Genomic DNA, 23,764 nt, shown 5'->3' with positions numbered 1-23,764 from the left:
GCACTTATATGGACAATATTTTCTCTTTAATCTAACGATTAGTGAGTCCAGGTTAATGTTTTACATGGACGTTGATCTAATCAGATGTGTGTTTATAGGCTCAAATCATTTAATCAGAATAGAACTTATGCCCACTGTGAAGCATTCGATCTAGCAGAAATAAAATAGAAGAAAAAGTACCTTTCTCCAACTTTGTGGTTAGTTTAGACTTCCCATCTTTTACATCGGTTACAAAGATTAAGTCTCATTTGTGAATTGATAGATGCTTTGATTAACTACATGGAAAATTATGAGCAAGTCCGTGCTCCGTCCTCAGCCAGAGACCAAGTGAATGAAACTAAAGACCAGTGGGAGAGAGTTTTTCCGTGGAGTTTACACATCAGGACTCGAAGCAAAAATGTACCTCTCGGAATTTTGTAAATTTAATTCAACCTTATTCTATTTGTGTGGCTTCATCACAATGCAGGAAAAAAGCCTAAATTGTTAGAATAAAAGTAAACTATCAGTAGACTGATGAGTCCCTGATGAGTGAGCCGGGGGCGATGGTGTCAAGGAAAAACCTCCTAAAATGACAAAAGGAAGAATGTTAATGTTGGAGTAAACATGCACAGAAAGAATATATTATTCCAATAAAAAAGAAATCAATTAGATAAAGTGTTTACATGGCCAATATTTACCTGCTGAACGGATTGTCAAACGTTTACAGCGCGCCCTCATTTCAACTGAAAAGTAAACCACAAACCACATTTTAGCATTCATTCTCTTAAACTCACAAAAAGCAGATATTAATTACTTCCCAATGGTCTGTATTGTTATAATAAGCTTAAGCACTTTTCAGAAATTACAGAAGAGTTTTATTTTATGATCCACTTAAAAGTTTAATCAGAACCATTATCTTAAGGACTTATTTTTTTGTATATATATATATATATATAGTCATTGCAAGCTAAACGTACTGGATGTGAGATTTTGTGCAAAGTTGTATAGCTTGGTCAGCTTCTCCTTTAACCTGTCAGCGTGTTTCTTTTATAGGAAATTTTACCGCATTAGCAAAATCTTTAACTTGTATTACTTCATCCACTCAAAATAGTGAATTAAATGCATGATATAATATCCTTATGTACTTTTGATTTATTATCTTGTGGCTACATTAAAACAGCCACTATATTAAAAAAAAAAAAAAAAAAGAAAGAAGCTAAATCATAAGATATGCTCGATCCAGTACTCTTTTATAATATGCTGTATAATAAGGGTTGAGGCCATTGTTGAATTAAAACAAATGTACAGTAATTAATATAATAATTACAACTAGAATTATTCATAACATGATCTATTGGCGATAAACTACACCATGGTTATATGCATAAACTCAGTTGGGAGCCCATCAAATTGACCTTTCCATCTCTGAATAAACAGTGTCAGTGAATATACAGTGTCAGTGTTGTGAGGGACTGTAGCTACTGTATGATATCTGTTATTTGATATAACTTTATGATAAGTTACAACACAATATACATTTGCACATTTCAGATTAATGTTACATTCAGTACCTGACTTAGCGATCTTGCGCGCACACACACACACTCGCACACACACAAGTGGCCATTAGTGGCCTACTCAGCTTGGTCACGATGCCCACTGCAGGTGCCAATGTGGGTTCCAGGCTGGCAGCGTGGGTGATAATTGCCTCAGCAGGGGACCTTTTGAGTGTGACTCAGAGAAGGAGTATGTAGGTGGTCTCCCTCAGTTTCTCTGTCTGTCTGTATGCCAGTCTGGCTGTCAGCTTGTCAGTATATCTTTCACCTTTCCTAGCTATATTATGTACAGAATACTGTAATATGTTTGGGTCTCTACATCTTTAACTTCTTGACCAATATTTAATGTACACTAAATGCATACATTAACGTATTGAGGAATACAATGGAACGAATCAACAGTTGAAAAGTCCATGTTTGGGAAAGGATTTGTGCACACAGTACTTTAGGCTCAAAGTTTTGTTCATATCAGGATTTACGAAGCTATTTCTCTACATTGCAAAAATGTATTTGTATTAGGTTTCATCTCTAATGTGTAGTATAAACAGAGTGGCGGGATAAAGTTTGTGGGTAGGGAAAGGTTTGCTAGTGATTTCACCGCGATTGTGACTCACTTCAAAGGCAGCAGAGGCAGCCAAACATTACAAATTGCTCCTTTAAGGAGGCGGCAGCTGCGAAGTGTTGGCAGTGCTCTTAGTTACTAAACCATGTACTGTAACTAGACAGCCATTATTACTCCCATCCATGCACTGCACAAAAAGATGGCATTAATTAAATGTCCCTGCTCTATGGGTAAAATCCAGCTTCCCTCCCTTTCTTGCAGCGTAGGCAAGTTTGTGCTCTCGAGCTCTGATTTTCTTGTCCAAATGCCCAGCCGGGACCTGCAGCCAAGAGTAGTGTGGGGTAATGCGGTGATATCTGGTCCTGTGTGTGTGTGTGTGTGTGAGGTGGGAAGGTGGAGTGGGAACAGACAAAGCAGGTCTTAAGGTGTAAGATTGATGTTTTATTGCTTTAAAGTAGCACAGCACAGAGCGAAGCCTCTGTGTTTTAGAGGAGCATAATAGAGACAGATGTCTGTGCTTTTGTAATTGAGAGTGGTGAAGAGGGATTACTCTATCACTCTCTCTGTATCAAAGATTCTAATCAATGTGGATTTAAGCGCACTTGTACTTTACTTGAGCTGTGTGTGTGTATGTGTGTGTGTGTAGCGTATACATAGAACCTACCCAGTCATCTGTTTCAGACTCATATCTCCTGTTAGTTAATAGTTTTGTTACAACTGAAAATATTTATATGTGTGTGCTCAGGGTAAAGACCTGCTGATGCAGAAGATCCCGATATGGCAGCAGGCATGTTCTGACCCTCATAAACTCCCAGACCGAGCTGTTCTCCTTGCACAGCAGATGAGCTTGGGGGAGACACTGGGTACCGGACAACAGCATGTCTCTAAATCTAACCTGGTGATCTCAGATCCCATACCAGGAGCCAAACCTTTACCTGTTTCACCTGAACTGGCTGCTCTCATGGGCAACCAACGGGTGAGTGAAGGATATGGCTCAAACTGGTTATGGCCAGTTTAACTTTTAAATAGAGCTTTATTATTTATTTGTTTATTTAAGCAAAAATAGCCGTTTTTTCCTAGTAAAATGAAATATATCTGTCTAAACAGTGATTCCCAGTTTGTCAATGTGGACCATTTCTTTCCATAATTAATCTACTGCATACATTAAAAAATATTATTCTAATAATAAATTCTAATTAATAATATTTATTATTACATTTATTATTATTAATACCTAACATTATTATTAATAATTATTATATTCTTCATAAATATTAAAAATGATTATTTTCTCGTGATGTGTGTGACGCTCAGGTGTTCTTGATTTTGCACGGAGAGTTGTCAATTACAGTGGAACCTCGGATTGCGAGTAATGCGGTTTGCGAGTGTTCCGCAAGATAAGCAAAGATTTTAAACAAATTTTGACTTGGAAAACGAACAAGTCTTGGTTTACAAGTACCGAGTATCATGTATCACGCATGCGCTTCTTTTTTGACGCCAAAAGTCACGTGATCACAACTGAGGCAATGTTTTTTTTCTCTCTCTTGCACTGCGGAATTGTGGGTAATCATCTCCCCTGCTGAGTCTTAGTGTGCGTCTCTCACTGGTATAATCTATGTAATATTTACTATAACACTGTAACCACATATTTACTATAACACTGTGACAACGTGTGTGTGTGTGCGTAAAACATATTTTATTTTGTGTTTGTAAGCGTGTGTGTACAGCAGTGATTCAGTTAATGTGCGAGTGTCATTTGCAATGTTCCTTGCTAATTTTTCCAACAAAACTGTCTTTCCGTTAATATGTGTGTGTGTGTGTGTGTGTGTGTGTGTGTGTGTGTAAGTCAAATAAGAGAGGAGAAAGGTTGACTGTGTAAGATGAGAGGGGGAGGGGCTGATTCCTTTTCTTCTCTTACTTTAGCTTTACACACATAAACACACACACACACACAGAGACAGCCAAGAGTAGTGTAAATTACTATTTATTTTTTCTATTTTTAAAGGTAAAGTGCAGGTCAATTTGTTTTATTTTTACCTTATATTTTGTATTAATTATTTTTATGTATTTACTTTTTTGGTCTGTGGAACGAATAATTTGCGTTTCCATTATTTCTCATAGGAAAATTTCCTTTGGTTTACATGTGTTCTAAAATACAAGCCCAGTTCCAAAATGAATTATGCTCATAATCCAAGGTTCCACTGTATGTTTATTCTGTTATGCTGCACATGTAGCCAAATCATAGTGTCTTATTTACAGGAGTGAAAACTGCATGTTTTATTATATACTAGAATTATTTAAAATAATCCTTTCAATATAAATAATAATAACTGTCTGTGATTATATAGTTTGTGTGTAACATCATTAATTCATCCTGCCATGTAATCATTCATTCATTCATCTACTTTATCCTGGTCAGGGCTGTGGTAGATTTAGAGTCTGTGTGTAAGTCTAGAAAACATTTTGAATGGGATACGCCAAACACCATGCACACACATTTGCCCCATCATTCACATCTAGAGGGAATATAAAATACCCAATCCACCTGCCAGCATATTTGTGGAAGATGGGAGGAGACGGGACAATCTAGAGGGAACATGATATTCCCAAAACAACCCAAACCTACATCTGTACCTCCGTGGGTTTTGAGACAATTTAATTTAATTTAATAATAAAATCAAAACTTTTACCCAGTTTAACATAAAACAGCTAAAGGGATCTGTTTTGTCTCTTTCTTTTTTTTTCTTCTTAATATTGGTGATATTAAAAGACAAACCCTGGAGCTTCATTCATAATGGGTTATTACAAAAGAGAAAATGTACTCCATTTTCACTGCATATACGCTATTATTAAACGTGAAAGCCAACTTCAGCCTAAAGCAGTTCTCCTGCATTCATTCAGAACACAGTTCCATGTTGTAGTGAAATTATTTTATGTTTAGATGTTTAATACAACATATTGTATTCTTAGGTTTGTTTAAAGAAATTGAGAAAAATTGTATATGAATTAATGCATTTTCTTGATATTGCTGTACAGAGCTTTACAGTCTGGTAATTTTAGCAAAAAAAAAAAAAAGCTGGCTGTTTAAAAAGTCTTATAGTCCTGGGTAAATGTACTATTTCCGAGTTAATGTTTATTTGCTGATGCCAGCAGACTTGAAACCAAGCGGAAGCTTTTAAATAAGAATAACGCTGATGGTAATAAACGATTCCATAATGACCTGGTACATTTTTGCTGCCTTCCCCCAGAGGATGATGGGAATGGATAGTGTTCCAATGTTGAATGGAACGTCTGGGGCACGGGGAGGAGAGGACTACCAGCACTGGGTTGATAGCCAAGCTGCACAGGCCAAATCAGCCTCAACGCAGGTCTACTCTAACACACTGCCTGTGCGTAAAGTGGCACCCACCAAGAGCAAGAGCACTCTGGGTAAGCACATGAATCCTTTGAGAAGTCTATCACTGATTCTTCTTTTGAAAAATGATAATTCTTGTAATATACACGGACAGTAAAACGAGGGGCTTTACTTACTTACTGGCTATACTTTTAACTGAATGCAAGTTTTAAGGACAGATGTAGTTTCCAGAGAAAAGTAGGTTCAACAAGCCTACCTTTTCCCTTTCTCCCTCTATTAAACAATGGTTTCTTTGGCACTCTCGCAATAGGAGTCTAAACATGCTTAATGAAAACAGGCCAGAACTGGAGGGAATAGAAAGGACAGGCTTTAAAAAGCCAGGAAAATGGGTGAAGGACACAGCTGCTGTCTGGTGGTATATTCAGGAGCTTTAAAAGCAAAGGTCTGGAGGAAAACAGAAGTTTGGAATCTATCTAAACACTGTGACTCCTGTCTGTTGCTACAGATGTATGAAATATAGAAAACCTCTATACACTAGTTAAATACCATAGCTAACATTTGCTTCATCATACTGTTTTGACTAATTTTGCACACAGCCACAGTCCTTTGCCCTTTTTTTCACGTCATACCTTTAACCAGACCACAAACTCTAATTATTTTCGAACGCAGCAGAGACACAGACGCTGCCTAGGTCGAGCTCAGTGGCGGCTGGCCTGGAGAGGAATGGGCGGACCCGTGTCCAAGCAATCTTTTCACACTCAGCCGGAGACAACACTACACTGCTCAGCTTCACTGAAGGCGACATTATCACACTGCTGGTGCCCGAGGCCCGGGACGGGTGGCACTATGGAGAGAGTGAAAAGACAAGGATGTGAGTGGCATGTACTGTACCTAAAATAATTTAGACACAATGCTCAGGCAACATGTTTACTTAAACAAAAAATGGTGCACTTAAACGGAAAAATATATTGATTACTTAAACAAAAATAGTTTACTACAGTATTTGTAGAACAGAGAAACTGCTTATTTGAACAGAAACCCTGATACCCGTTTAGTTGCATTTATTGGGCACAGGTGATAAAATCTGGCAGTGAATTCTTTAAATATGTCACTGTAAATTCAGTACTGCAGTCAGTACATTCTAGCAAACATGCCTAGAAAGACAGACAGAAAGACTTGCATTGGACATGATGTTGAATTTGTATTTGTGTACACCAGGCGAGGATGGTTCCCCTTCTCTTACACCAGAGTGATCCCTGAGACAGACGGCAGCCGACTCAGTGTCAGGTAAAACAGCACAGTCACATCATATACTGTGCCATTTCCCAAGAGATAGGTTAGACCTGCCTTTTCTCACCGCCTTGTTTTACAGTTTTCTGATTTGATATATGAACAGTTTTGTTATGGAAAGAATATATGTGTAGAAATATGATCAATTCACTAAAGCACAATTATTGGATATAAAGATAAAGTGCTGTTTATTGTGTGTGTGTTTATGGTCGACTAATATAAAGTTTGCGTGTGTAGTTTTCAGCATGGTAGGAGCTCCAGCACAGGAAATCTTCTAGATAGAGAATCAGTGGTCCTGCCGACTCCCGATTATGGCTCCACCTCTCAGCTAATGGCACAGAGCGCCTCACTGAGCAGACATCAGAGAACATACAGCATGGCAACACCAGGATTCTCACAGGTAAATACACACACATACAAGCACTCTGTAATACACTGTACAATATGCACTACGCCACACGTTTAGTTGCTGGTTAACTACTGTACAGTAGTTACAAGCTCACTATACCCAATTTGCTGAAAAAAGAGTGAATTTATGGATATATATATATTTCACACATTAAATTGTCAATTAATTAAATAACACAAACAATTTATAGTCAGAGCCCTTCTACTTTTAGTGCACATACAAGCTGTGAACATATGGACATGCTCAGAAGTGTTTCTAGAATATGAGGAATGAAACGCTCAGCAGCACAGTGGGGACGAGCGCCATCAGAGCCGCCAGCGTAGAGGATGTTTCAGAACATTACCCCGAGCAATGTTTGTGTGTGCTATGTGCATCTGAGAAGGGGATTGACTCAGCAGAGAGAGCAAGAGAGAGAGAGAGAGAGAGAGAGAGAGAGAGAGAGAGAGAGAGGAGTGAGAGATGACATTACATTTAAGTAAGAATGGAAAAATGGAGTTAAATTCAATTCAGTTTTATTTGTATAGCCCTTTTAAGAATTGTCATTGTCGCAAAGCAGCTTTACACAATCAAAAGAATTATTTAAGTTTGTATGGAATGCGAATGTGTATGAATCAAAATGATTAGATTGTCCCTGATGAGCTAGCCGAGGGCGACAGTGGCAAGGAAAAACTCCCTGAGATGGCAATAGGAGTGACTGTACAGATTAAAATGTATAACAGCAAATAAACATCACTCATTCATTACTGTTTTTTGCTTAAATGCTTACATTCAGCAATACATTTAATTATGACTCGAATTGGTTTAGAATTAATTACAACTTGGTCATGAAATGACAGATTATGAGGTTCCAATATGGTGTAGCGGCACAGTGGCATAATGGTTAGCACTGTATGGCATCCCTAGGGTTGAGGGGTTGATTTCCACCATGAGTGAATTGCCCGTTGCTTAGTGGGTTTCCTCTGGGTACTCCGGTTTTCTCCCACAGTCCAAAGGCAAATTGTCATTTCGAAATTGCCTGTAGTGTGTGTGCCCTGTGACGGATTGGCATCCCATATTCTAATCCATGTGATTAGCACAAGGTTTTACCTTCCTCGTGCCCTGAATTGCCTGGGATAGGCTCCAGGCCTCCCGCGACCCTGTACAGGATAACTGGCCATACTGAATGAGTGAGATAACAATCGTGTTAAACTGATTAAAAAGTCAAAAATTTTATTAAGTACTGCTCAGTTCTATTCTTTTCACATGTACTGTGTTCTGATTGTTAACCAACATACTGTAGGAGTAATGCACAAATAAAATGCACTCTTCATGCTTACATCAGAATTGTACACTATGTTCTGCCCTGACTTTGTCTATAATGCACTTTAACACAGTTTGTAGTAGCAGTTTAACACGCTATTACTGCCACCTGGTGGCCATTCAACACCTCATAAACATGAATATGAGATTCACTTTAGCTTTGCTATTATGCAGTATCATAAAGCAGAATAATTATACAGCCTTTTTCTTTTTTCCACAGCAAGGGCATGACGGTTACGAGCCCCGATTTCCAACAAGGTAAGACTTTTAGATATTACAGAGTCTGGTTAGTAAATACTATCATTACTAGTAGGGAGGTTTTAGATTCTGTTATTTTAGATTCTATTTTTGATTTTTCCATTCTATTATGTATTGTTTTTTTTTAGTTGTGTTAAGTTATCATATAGTTACTACAAACAATTATAAATGTAGCAAGTAACAGCTTCTGTCTGCTTGACCTGAAGCTGGAGTGGCCGTCCATGATAGAAGGTCGTGGAGCTCTTGGCTAAAATTTAATCAGGTGGGTGGGTGAACAATCAGTGCACCCAAACCCATGATGGACAGATGGAGGTGAAACCTCCTGTTGTTTAAATGGGTTTGAAAATCCTTAGACGTACCCCTTGTAGTTATTTTATTAGTGATAACCCAAGAAAACACTCTTCTCGCATAGATGACAAGCAATGTTTCATCAGGTTTATGTTTTATGATCATGGGGCCATACAAATGCAAAAAAAAAAAAAAAAAAAATCATATACAGGAAAAACCTTTATTATGCCTGCTAAAAAAAAACAAAAAAAAACAGACTGGTCACCAGCATTGCCATTACCATTATAATGCTTATTATATAATACAAGACCTTCATGAGCTGTAGTGCTCTGTTAAGTCAACCAACTATCCAATTAGCTAATGCTGCGTTTATGACATTAAAAACTTTATAGGATACATCAACCTATCTCTATTTTTATTTTTTTAAGTTTTTAAGACATCAACATGCAGTGCAAAATCCTAAAATATAACCAAGAACTGAAAATGAAGACTTCTTCCAAAAAGTTTAAAAGTCTTTTCACAAAAAAAACCCACTACTGTATATTGATGCTATGTTGTTTAAAATGCTGAGCATCCTCAGCAAAAAGCCCTTTCTAAGTTACTGCTAACATGTTAAAACAAGTGCACAAATGTAAAGCTTTCAGAAAATCAATCCTTTTGACTAATCAGATTTGTATATGTAGTTTGTTTAAAAAAACAAACTAAAAATAACTTTAAGGTGAACACTGACATCATGGGCATCCTCTGGTGCTTGTACATAATTTCACATGTTACACAAATGATCTCTTTAAGAGGATGTTTGCCAGTTTTTATTTATCAGCTCAAAATTATGGAAAAAGAAAAAAACTTAAATTGTTATCGAACTACATAAATTCCTGACCATGCATATATTACCTACTAGATGTAAGCGCAACTTTGTCCGCGTGGAATTTAATTGCACACCCATAAGCGCATTTAAAAAAAAAATGTAAGATTTTGGGATAAACGAAAAGTTTTTGAAGTGCATGTAATGAAGGTGTAAGATCGCGTTCATTAAGTAGATTTCAATTTCACATTTTCCACGTGGAATTTAATTGCACACCCATAAGTGCATATTAAAAAATGTACAACGCCATCTGTTACATTTTGAGACCTAATATTTTTCAAGGTTGATAAAAAAAAAATAATAATAATTATGATACATGTATAAGGGCATGTATAAAGTTGTTTTCCATTTATATTTCAAAGTAGCATATCTTCTCTTCTCGTGGACCGATTGTGATGAAACAAAGCCTATATGTTACCTTAAGTTTGGCCAAATACACCTGTGAAAACACCATTAAAAATCATTTAATATTTTTTACATAATGCATGCACAAATAAACAGACAGACAAAAAAATGAAAAAAAAAAAAACAGCTGGATGTTTTCTATTACTCATCTTACATCCGACTGAATTATTTTATAATAATAACTTTAATGTACAGCCACACCAATTTTACAGTTTTATTCTATGTACAGTATAGATAAGAAACTGCAGCATTTTGCTATTTAATAAATGCACAGTATTTAATATATGTCAGTATTGCGATTGATATTTTTGTGAGATTAATTGTGAAGTACTAGTTTTTTTTTTTTTTAAACAAAAACATTCCAACTTTTAACAGATGTCTTGTGGATTCTAAGAATCTCTGAGCCTGATGGGAACAATTATCATGAATGCAGCATTAGACTAAAATGTTGGGGTTTTTTTCAGCAGGGTAGAAATGCTTTTGGTCATCTATGGAGAATAATCCCTGACCTTTTCAAAGACACACCAAACTACAGGATCTAAGTTCATATCTCATTCTATAGATTCTATTTCTTTGCTTTATTGTTTGTTTTGTTCTCTCATTCCATTTTGTGTTTGTTTTTGACCCTTGCTTTTGCTTATTCCGTGTTGGTCTTTGTATTTTAATCATTATGTATGATGTCAGGTTATAAGTTCTGTAGAGGGACAAGAATTGAGCAAAAGCCAGGGAAATAGTCTGAACGTTTTGTAAACCCCTTGCGTCCTGCCAGAGATCACAAGGAGCTGTGTAATGTTGTATATTGTGTATTCAGATTCATTGGTGATGAATTGCAGTACAGTTACAGTAATATACACGGATTAAATGAACACCCATGAATAACTGGCAGAGCATTTGTTACAAAGCTTTTCTTTGGTTATTAACAATTGCTAAATCACCAACGAGCAATCAGTAGCACTACCTTTCGGTACTTCTAGGAGTGTAATTACAGCAGTACTGCAAAAACACCACCTTAGACAGGATCCCATTCCACTGCCATTAGCTTGAGGATAAAAACATTAAACAGAATGCTAATGATAAGTAAAAGCCATTGGCCACCAATTAGCATTATGCAAATCTTTCCGTGCTAAATGGCGGCTAGCTGATTTTATTCAATGCCTGCAGCAACTGCTTTGTTAGTTTAACGATGCCTTTAATTTTAATCACCATTTAACACCGATAGCTACGGCTAATTATGCTAAGCATAGCCTTGTGTCATTTACTGAGCTCCTTGTGCTCATCCTGCAGTGTTGCGTTGTTGTTGTTGTGTGTATGTGTGTCTGAACCCAACCTGGCAGCCTCTCCCTCTTCTTGTTCCACAGTTCGGAGGTCAAATTGATATCGACAGTGTGAAAGGACAGACACACAGACACCATCCGTCCTTCTCCCCTCACTCCCTCACTCGGTTGTTTCCCTCACTCGTCCATCCACCTTTTCACCTACCAAAGAAGAGGAGAAACACTCACCTTCCCTTACCCTCCTATCACACCACTCATTAGCTCCTATAAATCTCCACAGAACAGAAATGCAGAACACTCTGGCTTTTTCATTCTCACAACTCTTCAGTGTTGAGGACATCTGGTCTATTTTTAATGAGCTCCCTGAAATGGACTCGGTTACATACAGTGTTTATGTAACTCTTGCTTTTCTGTCATGCACATTTGAAAGTGCACATTTCTTTGGGTTACAGAAATGGGTCTAAAAATCGATAAATGGATTGCAGATTATGCTGCAGTAATGTGTGTCTGCTTGACCCTTCACATTTTTACATTTTAAGAAAATGAAGAGTTCGTTCACTTTTTTTGTCAGCTTTTCTAGTTACAAAATAGTTTTAAAAAATTGATATAATCCTCACAGTCATTCAGTGTCTGTTCTTTTTATTGCACTTAGCATTTAGGATGTTCTGTGGATGACAGCTCATTCTTTATTTGTGCTCAAATGAGTTTACAAAATCATTGACAGAATGAATAACAGAAATTGGTAGCACATTGTGTCTTCATATGACTATGTCTGTCTTCATATGGCTGTATTTGAAACAACAAGTAGAATGTCCAAGAGTCTGAGTCGAGTCTGACAGCATCTAAATTCTAGCAGTTCCCAAATCCCATTACAGACATATCACAGAACATAAAAATACAGACCTGTCTCTGTACCTGTCTAGCTTCACACATCTAACATCGCCATCAGACTCCTAACAGCAATCAAAGGCGAAAGCATATTTTCGTGCCTCTTGTACATATATTTAAATTTCAATAAGAATGTAAGGGTGGTGGCACAGTGGTTGTGTTGCTTCCTTATGGCTCCAAGGTTTCACCCTAAACTCAGGCTACTGTCTGTTTGAGTTCTCAAGCATCACAAAAACATTCTAACATTTTAATTGGCGACTTTAAATTGCACAGAAATATAAATTTGTGTATGGTGTCCAACAATAGACTGGTGAGAAACACACAAAATGGTTCCTAAAGATATATAAATGAATAAGCAAGATTTTTTTTTCTTGCGCAAAGTGTTCATTGGTTCTCATGCTCTGTTATATTTGTTCTTGATTAATGTGTCCTGTATTTGTCCTTCTGTGCTGAAAGTAATCTGTACCGAACGCAAATGATGGCAATAACTGAACTAATTAAAAGTGGGTCGAAAGATAGGTAAAATGTGATATTCTTTTTATTTGATGGTGTAACATGAATGCAGTCAATCTTACCCTTCTAGCAGGTGCTCGAGCCTTCCCTTAGTTCATGTGAGGTGTTGGTATAATTAAAAAATTCTTCTTGCCCACAATTCACTGTCTGAGTAACGAATGAAAAATGATGTTATGTGTGTTTTGTTCTCTGTTGTACCGAGTAGCCAAGTAACGAGCTATGCATTTTAATACACTGTTCTGATCATTAGCATTTTTTAACGTTCTGCCCTTGTCCATATTGAGAGCAATCACTGCGGCTGTTAACCAGATCCTCCACTCTCACTGTGACAGCGTTTGTCATTTCAAGAAGTAATTTTATTTTTATTTTTTTTGCTTGAAGCAGCTCATGACTGTTCATGCCTCCCAGCGGAAATTAAGTAAAGTGTTGCACTTTAGAAAACACTCTGCATCTGAAAATCTTTTTTTTTTCTACGTTTTTTTCCCAGTGGCTGCATCTGTCTCTCTCCTCCCATTGTCCTCTCACCTCGTCACTTGTCTTTATCTGTGTGTGACAAATCTAAGCACTTTTTTCCTTTTTTCCCCCCAACCCTGTCCGTCTCTGTTTTGGTAAATTTAGACACAAAAGCAGTAAGGGGTCAACGACTGGAAGCTGCCAGTGCTTCTTCTTTCTGCATTAGAATAAAGCCGAGGCATGACTGCCACGTTCTTCTCAGTCCTGGTGCCCAAATGGAAAAGCTCGATCTACTCAGTCTGTCTTTGTGCTTTGGAATGTTAACACTTGGATGTAAAGATCTAAAAAAAAAAAAACCTAAATGAGTATTCATATTTAAATAAATAGATAATTGCAGTAAATCCTCAACATTATACAAATAAAATATATTGTATATATACATGCATGTATTTTGGGGAACACCAAAAACAGTGTATTGTTGCAGCATAACCTCAAATGTATGGTGACTTTCTACTTCGAAAACCTGAATAAAACTCTGTATTGAGACGAGAGCATGGAGTCATTCCTCAAGCTGTCTTTGATTACCTCATGTCTTTACTCACGTCTTCATAGACATGTTTGTTTATTGTTATAGTAATTGTTTAACACTTTATATAATAAAGGTTTTTAATGATATGTCATTTAAGTAGCTTTTTTCACAACTCTACATATGAGTGTGAGTCTGGGAAAACCTGTATGATTTCTACATGGCTAAAAGGTTTTGATCAAGTTTTTTTTTCACCACAGGAAACAACAAAGAGGGACTCTTCTTATATAGGATTACAATAAAATGACTTTTTTTTATAGGCCTGGCCAATGCAAAAAAGGACAAAAAGCAGGAAATGGTTTTCTTCTGGGTTTTTTTTTTAAGAGACCCATCTGTTAAAGATCTCATTACAATAAAGTATAGATATAAGGATATTGTTTTATCTTACGTAGGCTTTATCGTCTTATAAATACTGTATCATGTTAAGTAAGGATCAGTTAAAAAAACACAATAGTGAAAATGGTTATTGTACCTAAAGATATCTAAAACTTGCTAAGTATGAGGTTCTCATACATTTTGATCAGGTTTTTAAGTACTAATACTGTAGCAATCTCTTGTATGTGTAATGTAAATGTAACATTCTCTATTTCAGAATATAAACTCTAAATACAGTATAATAATCTCTTCAGGAGAACATAATCCATATATATAAATGCATTAGTCTGCCTTTAATTTAGGACTTTAGTTCCTTAACTTTGGTTCTAAAGGACCACCTGCCCTCCAAATTTTAATGACTACCCAGCTCCTAACAGACCTAATTTAATTTGTCAGCTAATTTACAGCCTTTGCTTAATTGAAGTGGGAGGGATAGAGCAGGGAAAATGCTCAAATGTGCAGAACAGGACCTGACTTAAGAAGCACTGATCTGAAGAACCATGTTTGCAGTTCAGGCCTTGTTTATTTATTTATTTATTTATTTAGAAATCTTTAGCACACAATGACATTACATTTTTCACATGGTGAAGAGTTTTCCCAGACTGGCACACTTTGTATACATTTGTGCCATGTGACCCCATGATCATTAAAAGTTTTAACATTTAAATGTAACACTGATTTTTTTTCCATTACTGTATCCATGGCACATTTTCAAGCTATCAAAAAAATGTTTGTTTGTTTTTTGTAACCATTCCCAATGACTCATGATTAGTCAAGAATTACGACGGGTCACCTATGATTCACTACAGTCCTGCTAGAAGCTGCTATGAACATCATGCGCACCCTCGTGATAATTTAATGACACCAGCCACATTGGATAACAGGGTGATGATTCCCAACCAATTCAGTCTAGTTAATTTTCAGGGTAGTAGAACACTTTATTTTCAATAACAATATACTACACTTCCATTTGAAGTGATTCGAGGGTCAGCTCTAGACTGTTCAATAAGTGTTAATTTTATACTTATTTTGATAAATATGCTAAGATTGCTAAATGACTTAAAATATTGTCACTCCTGGATTTAACTGTTAATTAAAGGAATATTCATAAGAAAGCACCTAAAACAGGGGTTTACAAGTTGTTGTTAACTGGTGAGCTAATCTGTAAAAACAGATTTCCTTTTATATGATCCATAACAAAAATTGTTCTTGAGAAAGCTGACTGTGAAGTTTCATAGGTACTTTGTAGGTAAATTGGGAAAGGTTATACATGGTTTATGATCGTCTGACATTTATTTGACACAGTTAATATAAGAATTAAAAATAAATTATTTGTGATTGCATCATACTTTTTTAATAGACAATTCATATGAGATTAAGGCAGTGACATCACAGAGTCAAGTGAACGATAACTGTGAAGAATTTAGCATGTTCTCATGAACCGCTGTGGAATGTGGAATTCACTTTCACTCTTACATAGGAGATTCTCCTGGATGTACAGCATATATTGTGTGTTTCTTTGTTTCTGTTTGCTAGTATTCAATTTAAGAACCAAAATCCCCCCCCACCCTTTTTTTTTTTGCTCATTAACATGCATACTTATAATCCTGTTTGTAATATTAATAAGATCGTTGACCTTTTACTTCAAAAGCAGTTGGCACGTCCGGACTTGGTTTCCTTGTTTTGCAAACCTTTCTTTTTGTTTCCATAAACTTACTGAGTAAATGCCAATTACTAAATAATGAGTTAAGATGAATACCGAATTGTTTTTTTTTTTTATCACAATGGCAGTAACTTTAACAATTATTACAGAGATCTAGTAAACACATTTATACTGTATATTACATACACTGTATGTCAAGATATAAACTTTAACTAGATGTGAGCCCTTTATTATTAATAAGATCCAACATTTATAACATTTTGATAATTAAGACAAGCTTTCAAACAAGGTTTCTTTTTATTCTTTCAGCATGGGCCCTGAATTTGCTCGCTTTTGAAAGAGCAATAATGACGTAAGTGACTTATTGCCTTTTGCATTCAGCCATGAAAAGTTAAGATTTGATTTTCTTCATGCACCATTACTCTTGGCATTAATTGCCTTTTTATTTTCATTTACTTTCCCTTCAACTCACATTATATGATTCATAAATTGTTGCTAATTATTGTCCTCCATCTTTAAAATAAACTTGTGCAATGTATATAATTTAATATTTAACCAAACATATTATTCAAATGGCAGAGTACGATGTTGTTGCACAATTGTATTCCTTAAAATACTTATAATTCTCATTGCAACTGCTTGCAAACCAGATATTTCACTGCCAAAATATTCTCTGTATCAGATTATACAGTATGTGAATAATAAGTGAAGTGAAGTTTTAGCAATGTTTGGTTATCTTTCTTTTTGCGATTTCATTGCATGTCAAATGATTGGCTCTATTTTGACCCAGTGGATCTGCTTTATACAGTAGATACTTATACATATAGACACCAGACATTTTGTACATCTCCACATAATGTTCCTCTGTAGAATGAATAGTCAGTGTTGTGGTTTGTGTTTTTAGACTTCCAGGTCATTGAGAATGTCCTGACAATGGCCCAACAGCTCCATCCACGAGCAGTAAGCTGGTCAATGCTGAAGACCTCACACCTACAGTCTTCCTTTCAAATCATTACAGCTTTAAGAAAGAAGCCTCCAAGTAAAACTGTTATAGTTATGCACATACCAACATTACACAGGCTGAAATGGGACTGTATTTACAACACTATAACATGGCACAGATACTGTTTCCAACTTTTACCTTCAAACCACTCTTTTTATTATTATTATTATTATTATTATTATTATTATTATTATTATTATTATTATTATCATTATTATTATTATTATTATTATTATCATCATCATCATCATCATCAATTCCCAGCTCAGGTCCGTGTGCACAGAGCTTGCATGTTCTCCCCATGATGGGTTTTCTCCAGGTGCTCGAGTTTCTACCCACAGTCCAAAGACATGCAGATCAGGTTAATAGGTGCTCCCAAATTGCCCGCAGTGTGTGAATTATTATTATTATTATTATTATTATTATTATTAGTCATAGTAGTAGTGATAATAATAATAATAATAATAATAATAATAATAATAATAATAATTTTAAATTAATTTATATTTTTTAATAAAGAAGAAGAAGAAGAAACATGCAAGAAATTAAAATAACTTCTGTAAATTCATTAGGTATATTTAATCATCATTTTTTCTGGTAATCAAATTTCATTAAAATATTAAGACCATCATCTAACAGGCCAGGCATTTTTTTTCAGTGCTCTGCTGAAACCTTTTTCTATCCTAATGCTTATTCCTTTACATAGTACTAGCAATAATAGTCGAATACACGCACATATTCAAGACAGCCATGAAATAACAACTGTGGTGCTCTTATATGCTTAATGAGCTTTAACAAAATTAAGAGAGAGCAATAAATACAACTAGGTTAGCAATACTTATGCTGTAAAATCCAGCTGTGCTTGATATTACAAATATTGTGATGATATACAGATGACTATTATCACTTATGACCATAAATGAAACTGTATGAGAATTATGTTTATCACATTTTCATAGCATGATTTACAATTGTACAGTTAAAGGTACACTGCCAGTCCAATGTTTTTGAAAACCTGATTTTTTTTTTTACTTTTATGAAAATTAATTAATAATTTTGGCAATAAATAAATAGATAAATAAATAAAATTTAAATCTATGTAAAACCTATTAATTGGGCACTGTGAAATCCTAATGGGGCTTGAAAGCAGACTTAATTGGAGGGAAACCTGTTAAGCCTGGAAATGGCTCTTAGTAGTTGATGCCAGATGGTGCTGGCATCAACTACACAATATGAGATAACTAGAAATATGTAGTTTGCAGTAAGTGCCTGCTTAGAGTGAAAAAGATTTTGGTCCTCTGATTACATCTAAAGTGTTCTGAAGACAATTCTAACCTTTCACAATTCATTTACACTTGGTCCTTGGCTAGTTTTATTAATATGATTATGATTATGATTATGATTATTATTATTATTATTATTATTATTATTATTATTATTTAAACAACAAGCAGACCTGCTTAAACATGGTGTTTAAAACATTTGGACTGCCAGTGTACATTATGTTTGCATCTTTGTACTGACTAACAGGACAAAATAAAATGAAAAAGTACTACAGTGTTTTGCTACAGTATCTCTTCTTCCTAAACGTCTTTCTCCTTTTTCTTTGTTCTATCTGAATGCATTTAATATACCAAATGTCTATGCTGTTTAGTGTTTAGAAGTTTATTTAATCTTTTTTTTCTTATCTAATTTTCGAGTTTGAGTAGAATTACAGTGTTCTGCAATTTCTTGCACCTTGTACAATTCTCATTTGCCACACACACGCAATATTCCAAACCCACAGTATAATACGTTATAAATAAATAAATAAACAATCAAATAAATAAATAACATAAAATTTCTTTGTGTGTATTTAATGGGTTAAATTTGGTCACACCATTTTACTCGCCATTGTTTAGCCATTTCTTCTGGTTCCATAACTGGGCAGTTATCAGATCATTCCCTGACTGAATTTGATGTTAATAATGTTGGAAGTATTTGAAAGGCTTTGGGAATCCTGATGATTAAAGAGCAGACACAAACACTACCCATCTAAAAAGAAAAAAAAAGATAAACTCGTTTGCTGCATTGTTGCCAGTGGCGTCACTAGGGTGGGTGTAATCCTGTGCGATAACTCATGGTGTCACCCATTCCATACCTGCCACCTACCTGGGGGTCCTCTGTACCAGATCCTACATAACCCATTGTAATTACTTTTGTGTTATTACAAATCAAATCTGGTACATGACTGAATTTAATGACAATAGTAGTGACAAATCTCTACTAATGCTGAACAATAGGAAAATAACAACAGCATCTGTCTGTAGCACATGCAGACGAGACCATGTAATTCATTTCTTTTTCTTTAATTAAAATCCTATACATCATTTTCAAGGTTATTAATGAAGTTTCACAACACCAAAAGTTTGGACATGATAACTGAATATGAAAACAAACCACCACAAAAAAAAAAAAAAAAAACAGCTCATCTGATTTGATGTTATTGTAATTGTGTAATGATAACAACTCTGACCAGGGTTTGCTAAAATGTGTAAATACTGACAACAAAATTTTATTGACAGTAATTTTGGTGTTATGGTGTCTGATGTCGCCACTTCATGAGGTCATCATGCTTAGTGATGCCAGTGTTTATTGCAGCAGAAACATTACCATGCAGAAGGCTCAGCTACCCAGTCCCCTAACATGAATAAAGTGGCAGGTATCACATATTAAAGGGATGTTTGCCTGATACTGGTGCCATTGCTAGAGGCTGGCACAAACACTTTGACTCACTACACACTCGGTATCTGGTCAGGTTTTCAAATCCATGAGTGGATAAATGGACTTGCACATTATAGAGCACGAGGACATGTTGGTGAAGACATGCCAGCTCTGAATAATAAAATTATTTTGTGCCTGATCAGGGCAAATAGTGAGGCATATTGATAAAATAAGGTTACTGAACACAGTCATTTACAGCTTCCAGGCAAGGTAAAGGTGCATGATCCACACCAGACAGTGTGATATTTTTTTCATGCTTTTTTTCCTTTTGTTTAACTGAACATTGTTTTGTCTGGGGTTTAAAACAGACTGTGATTTTCTTTTGTTTTTGTTGTGTCTAGATTCATGACTCATGCCTGGATTGTTGTGTCTAGTAGGTGAAGTTAGTGCATGGTGAACTCACTTTCAGAATTCAGCACCAGAGGGAGGTAAAGATGTCGAACAAATTATTTATTTATTTATTTATTTTTGTACAGTCACTGATCATGTGACACTCAAGAGGGACAGAAATTTATTGGAACCTTTACATAACATTTAATTCTTTCCAATTTATATTTTTGTAGATTCCTACTCCATAGCATCATTCAACCACATATTTGCTCACTACACTCAACTACAAAATATCCTTCAGCATAAATCACCATATTTTTAACACAAATTCATGGGTATTCGAATAACTGAGATTCTTTTAGCCGGATTTCATCTGCAGACACTTACAAGCTTTTAACAAGAACATCGTCCATCATCCCATGATTATCACTTAATGTTCTCCAGTAATTCCAGCCAACAACTCTGTATGTACCAGTAGAATGCTTCTCTTTGGCAGCAGATATATGATGATCAACTTTTACAGTCCAGCAACATTATAATACAGTTTAGGATTTTTAAACTGTTTCATAGAATACAAAAATAATACAGATTACTGTCTAGTTCAATCTAGGCTAACCTATTTAGAACAGTGATGACATAAGAGGCAAACAAACATTGAACATGTGAAGATTGTAAGGATGATATTTTTCTTGTCTTTCCAACTTTAGTTGGCTAGAGTCCACAGAAAGTGTGTTAAATTCCTCTTTTACTTGTCCAACAATTTGTTAACAAGAGAGAAAATAACTTTTTCCCCCAACAGTGTTCACAAGAAAATGAAACTTAAAAAGGACAGTAACTCTGCAGTGTAACAATCAGAACAGTACATTTGTTCAGTAGTTTCTGTCTATTCTATTTAATAACCATAATAGTACATTGTCCATAGTCTGTGCAATAAATCACCATGGTGTATTTCTTCCTTCCTTCTATTTCTTTATAAATTTCTCAAAAGTGACAGACAGGCATAAAAAAATGTTATAAACACCCTAACATAACATATCTCAGCTCTGGTCCTTATAGGGTAGCAGACATGTACAGCATCAGTTATACATGCTCATTATAAAATGCAGGTTTTATAGACTAAAGGACTAAAGTGTCCAGTACTTTGATATGTTCTCAAGCATTTAAAATGATCAAGTTGTTTTTCCCATTTTGGGATTCTCTTGCAGTTCTCATTCAAGAGCCAAAATGCAACCTTTTTAAATAAGATGTTATGCTATGGGTGACTGCACTGTTAAAGATAGATTTGAAGTATTTTTTTTTGCAATGTATTGACAATATTTTAAATTAAAATATTAAGTAAGAACCAAAATAAGGTTGTTCGTAGAACAGTATTCATCAACCAGGCAAAAATTGCCTCGACAAAAAGCAAAAGCAAAAAACAAAAAAAAAACACGCTTTAAATTTAATTAAAGATCTTATTTGTAATAACATGAAGGAGCTGGTCTAAGTTTCATGACCCTGTATAATCTGCTACTTACAAGTAGATGGCTGACTCAAGGCAGCTATGTGTTTCCTTTCTCTTAAATATTTTTAAGCAGCTTGTAAAAGTTTGCCACTTTCCTGTATGTGAAATGTAAAAAGAAGATAAGTTTGCTATCGCAATTAAAAAGAAAATAAATAAATGAATTAATTAAAATAAATACAAATCAATCACTGACACACAGCAGGCTCTCTTAATGTATCTTCCTTTAGCAACATAAATCATTGTTAGCAAAATTGTTTTTTAGGTCATGATTCCTCATAACTCACAGTCAGTCTCCTCGAAAAAAAAAGTCTCTTGATTTTCTTTATATTTTTTTTTCCTGGGGAAAATAACGTTGATTGTATCTTTCATTTTAAGATACTACCCAAGATTTATGAAAATATGTGATGTCTTTTATAAATATCCAATGTCTTCACAGTACATATACTGTTGTTCCTTCAAAATTGTCCCTAGAATAAAATAGGTAGGATTTTAACAAAATGGTATTACTTGGGATATTCATGATTTGTAACATTCTTCCTAGAAGCAGATGTCCATAAGTGTGTTCATTTGTGATATGCTCATTAAGGGCCACACATTAATACCGTAGGCACTGTCCTTGGAAGGATCCCACACATTTTCTGAAACAGTATAATTTTCATTGCAAAAACCAGCAGGTATGAAGAAAAGAGGTCCATGCAGAGCACTCCACATAGATGGCAGTGGTGTGCAGCATTCATTCCCTTTCTCCATCCTCACTGCTTCCTGTATGGCAAAGGAAGAATATTTTGCATTCATTTAAAAAAAATACTTTATTAAAATAAAATGTTGTTGGATTACAAAGTGACTTTCTTCTCACTGTACTAACAACATACCCGGTTCTCACTCCAATTATCTCATTTTTTAACGAGATGTGTAAAAATTAACGAAGTTTAATGTTTTCCTTTTTTTTTTTACTTTTACTTTTAGTGATAATGACAATGTGCTGTTAAAATGGCCACCATGTTCACCTGACTTGACACCTTGTGATTTTTTGCTGTGGGGCTATTTAAAAGGACCGGTCTTTACCCCCTCTCTTCCCACACGCCTAGAGAAACTCAAGCAGAAAATGACTGAGACACTGGAGAATGTTATGCAAGATATGCTTTAGCGTCTTTGGCAGAAACTGGACTACCAATTTGACATGTGCGGTTTGCATATTAAACATTTTTTAAGGTTTGTGAAATCGGTTATAAAATATGAATATGAAATATGAAATTGAATATGTTGTTGGAAGTTTGATAAATATATCTCTTTTATTTTCCAACATGAAGGCTATTCAATTTCATTTGCCTAGGACACATAATCACTCAATTATTCATATTTCACATGATGTAATTTTTTTGGGACACCCTGTATATACAGTATATATTGCTTAATCAAATATGCATATTTAAAAACATTTTACCTCCTGCAGAATCCATGTCTGAATCAGAAACATGGGTGATAGAAAAACGTGAAATTGGGGATGGAGAAACTGTGAAGCGAGAGAATTGCCCTACAGGCTTGCTATTTATGGCACTGGGTGGAAAGCTTGGTTTAGCCTTGATGTCTGGAGGTGATTCCTTTGGTGAGATGGGTAGTGGCAGCAAAGAAAAATCATCATCCCACTCAAAACCTGTACCTGCAAACAAAGAGCATAAGGAGGATATATATGAAATGGCCAAATGAAAAATATTTAATACTATTACAATACTATGAGTGACTTCTTACTTTCTTCCGAAATGTTTCCATCTGAGGAGTCATCAGTGGAATTGGCCTTTTCTTGCTGGTTTGATACTGTGCACTTTGCACCCCGTGTGTTTATCTCACCTCCCAGGGGAAAGGCATGTTCGGATAGTTGTCCGGTTGGACTTTCCTAAAGAAGGTACATTTTTATCTTTCATTTTTTGTTCTTGTAATGGAGGACAAAATACAAAAATAGAACTCCCAGTAACACATTACCAAAATATCAACAGAAGTGTTAGAAATGGTTCAAGAGTTACATTTTGTCTAAAGTGGCAATGTTTCGATTGACCTTAACTTTAACAATGATTTGCGGAAAATCCTTTCACATTACATTAACACTGCTATTGACAAGGCACAAATATACAAACCTGTACTAGAAAAT

At 35.4% G+C, this 23,764-nt stretch overlaps 2 protein-coding genes across 8 annotated transcripts in view; one reads left to right on the top strand and one right to left on the bottom strand.

Moving 5' to 3' along the window:
* Window positions 1-17,144, top strand: part of baiap2b (BAR/IMD domain containing adaptor protein 2b) — a 54,324-nt gene extending 37,180 nt beyond the window's left edge. For 2 of the 6 annotated variants that reach the window (XM_053511880.1, XM_053511876.1), the window contains 7 exons: window positions 2,843-3,073; window positions 5,346-5,526; window positions 6,122-6,323; window positions 6,671-6,739; window positions 6,980-7,142; window positions 8,671-8,708; window positions 13,560-14,034. In XM_053511880.1, coding sequence (XP_053367855.1) covers window positions 2,843-3,073; window positions 5,346-5,526; window positions 6,122-6,323; window positions 6,671-6,739; window positions 6,980-7,142; window positions 8,671-8,708; window positions 13,560-13,620 — 945 coding nt within the window. In that variant the 3' untranslated portion in view covers window positions 13,621-14,034. Of the gene's footprint in view, window positions 1-2,842; window positions 3,074-5,345; window positions 5,527-6,121; window positions 6,324-6,670; window positions 6,740-6,979; window positions 7,143-8,670; window positions 8,709-8,914; window positions 8,971-11,624; window positions 14,035-16,327; window positions 16,371-16,922 lie in introns of those variants that run through there. The other 4 variants (XM_053511878.1, XM_053511879.1, XM_053511877.1 and 1 more) reach the window with 4 other exon arrangements.
* A 2,328-nt stretch (window positions 17,145-19,472) lies between these two features.
* aatkb (apoptosis-associated tyrosine kinase b) overlaps window positions 19,473-23,764 on the bottom strand; it is a 61,174-nt gene continuing 56,882 nt past the window's right edge. For both annotated transcript variants that reach the window (XM_053511377.1, XM_053511378.1), the window contains 3 exons: window positions 23,368-23,512; window positions 23,063-23,278; window positions 19,473-22,380 (listed from right to left, as the gene is read on the bottom strand). In XM_053511377.1, the coding sequence (XP_053367352.1) occupies window positions 22,352-22,380; window positions 23,063-23,278; window positions 23,368-23,512 (390 nt within the window). In that variant the 3' untranslated portion in view covers window positions 19,473-22,351. The remainder of the gene's footprint in view (window positions 22,381-23,062; window positions 23,279-23,367; window positions 23,513-23,764) is intronic.

This window comes from Clarias gariepinus, chromosome 14 (genome assembly GCF_024256425.1).
Source record: "Clarias gariepinus isolate MV-2021 ecotype Netherlands chromosome 14, CGAR_prim_01v2, whole genome shotgun sequence".
NCBI lineage: Eukaryota > Metazoa > Chordata > Actinopteri > Siluriformes > Clariidae > Clarias > Clarias gariepinus.
The sequence above is the reverse complement of the archived record's forward strand: the minus strand, read 5'-3'. Positions and strand labels throughout refer to the sequence as shown.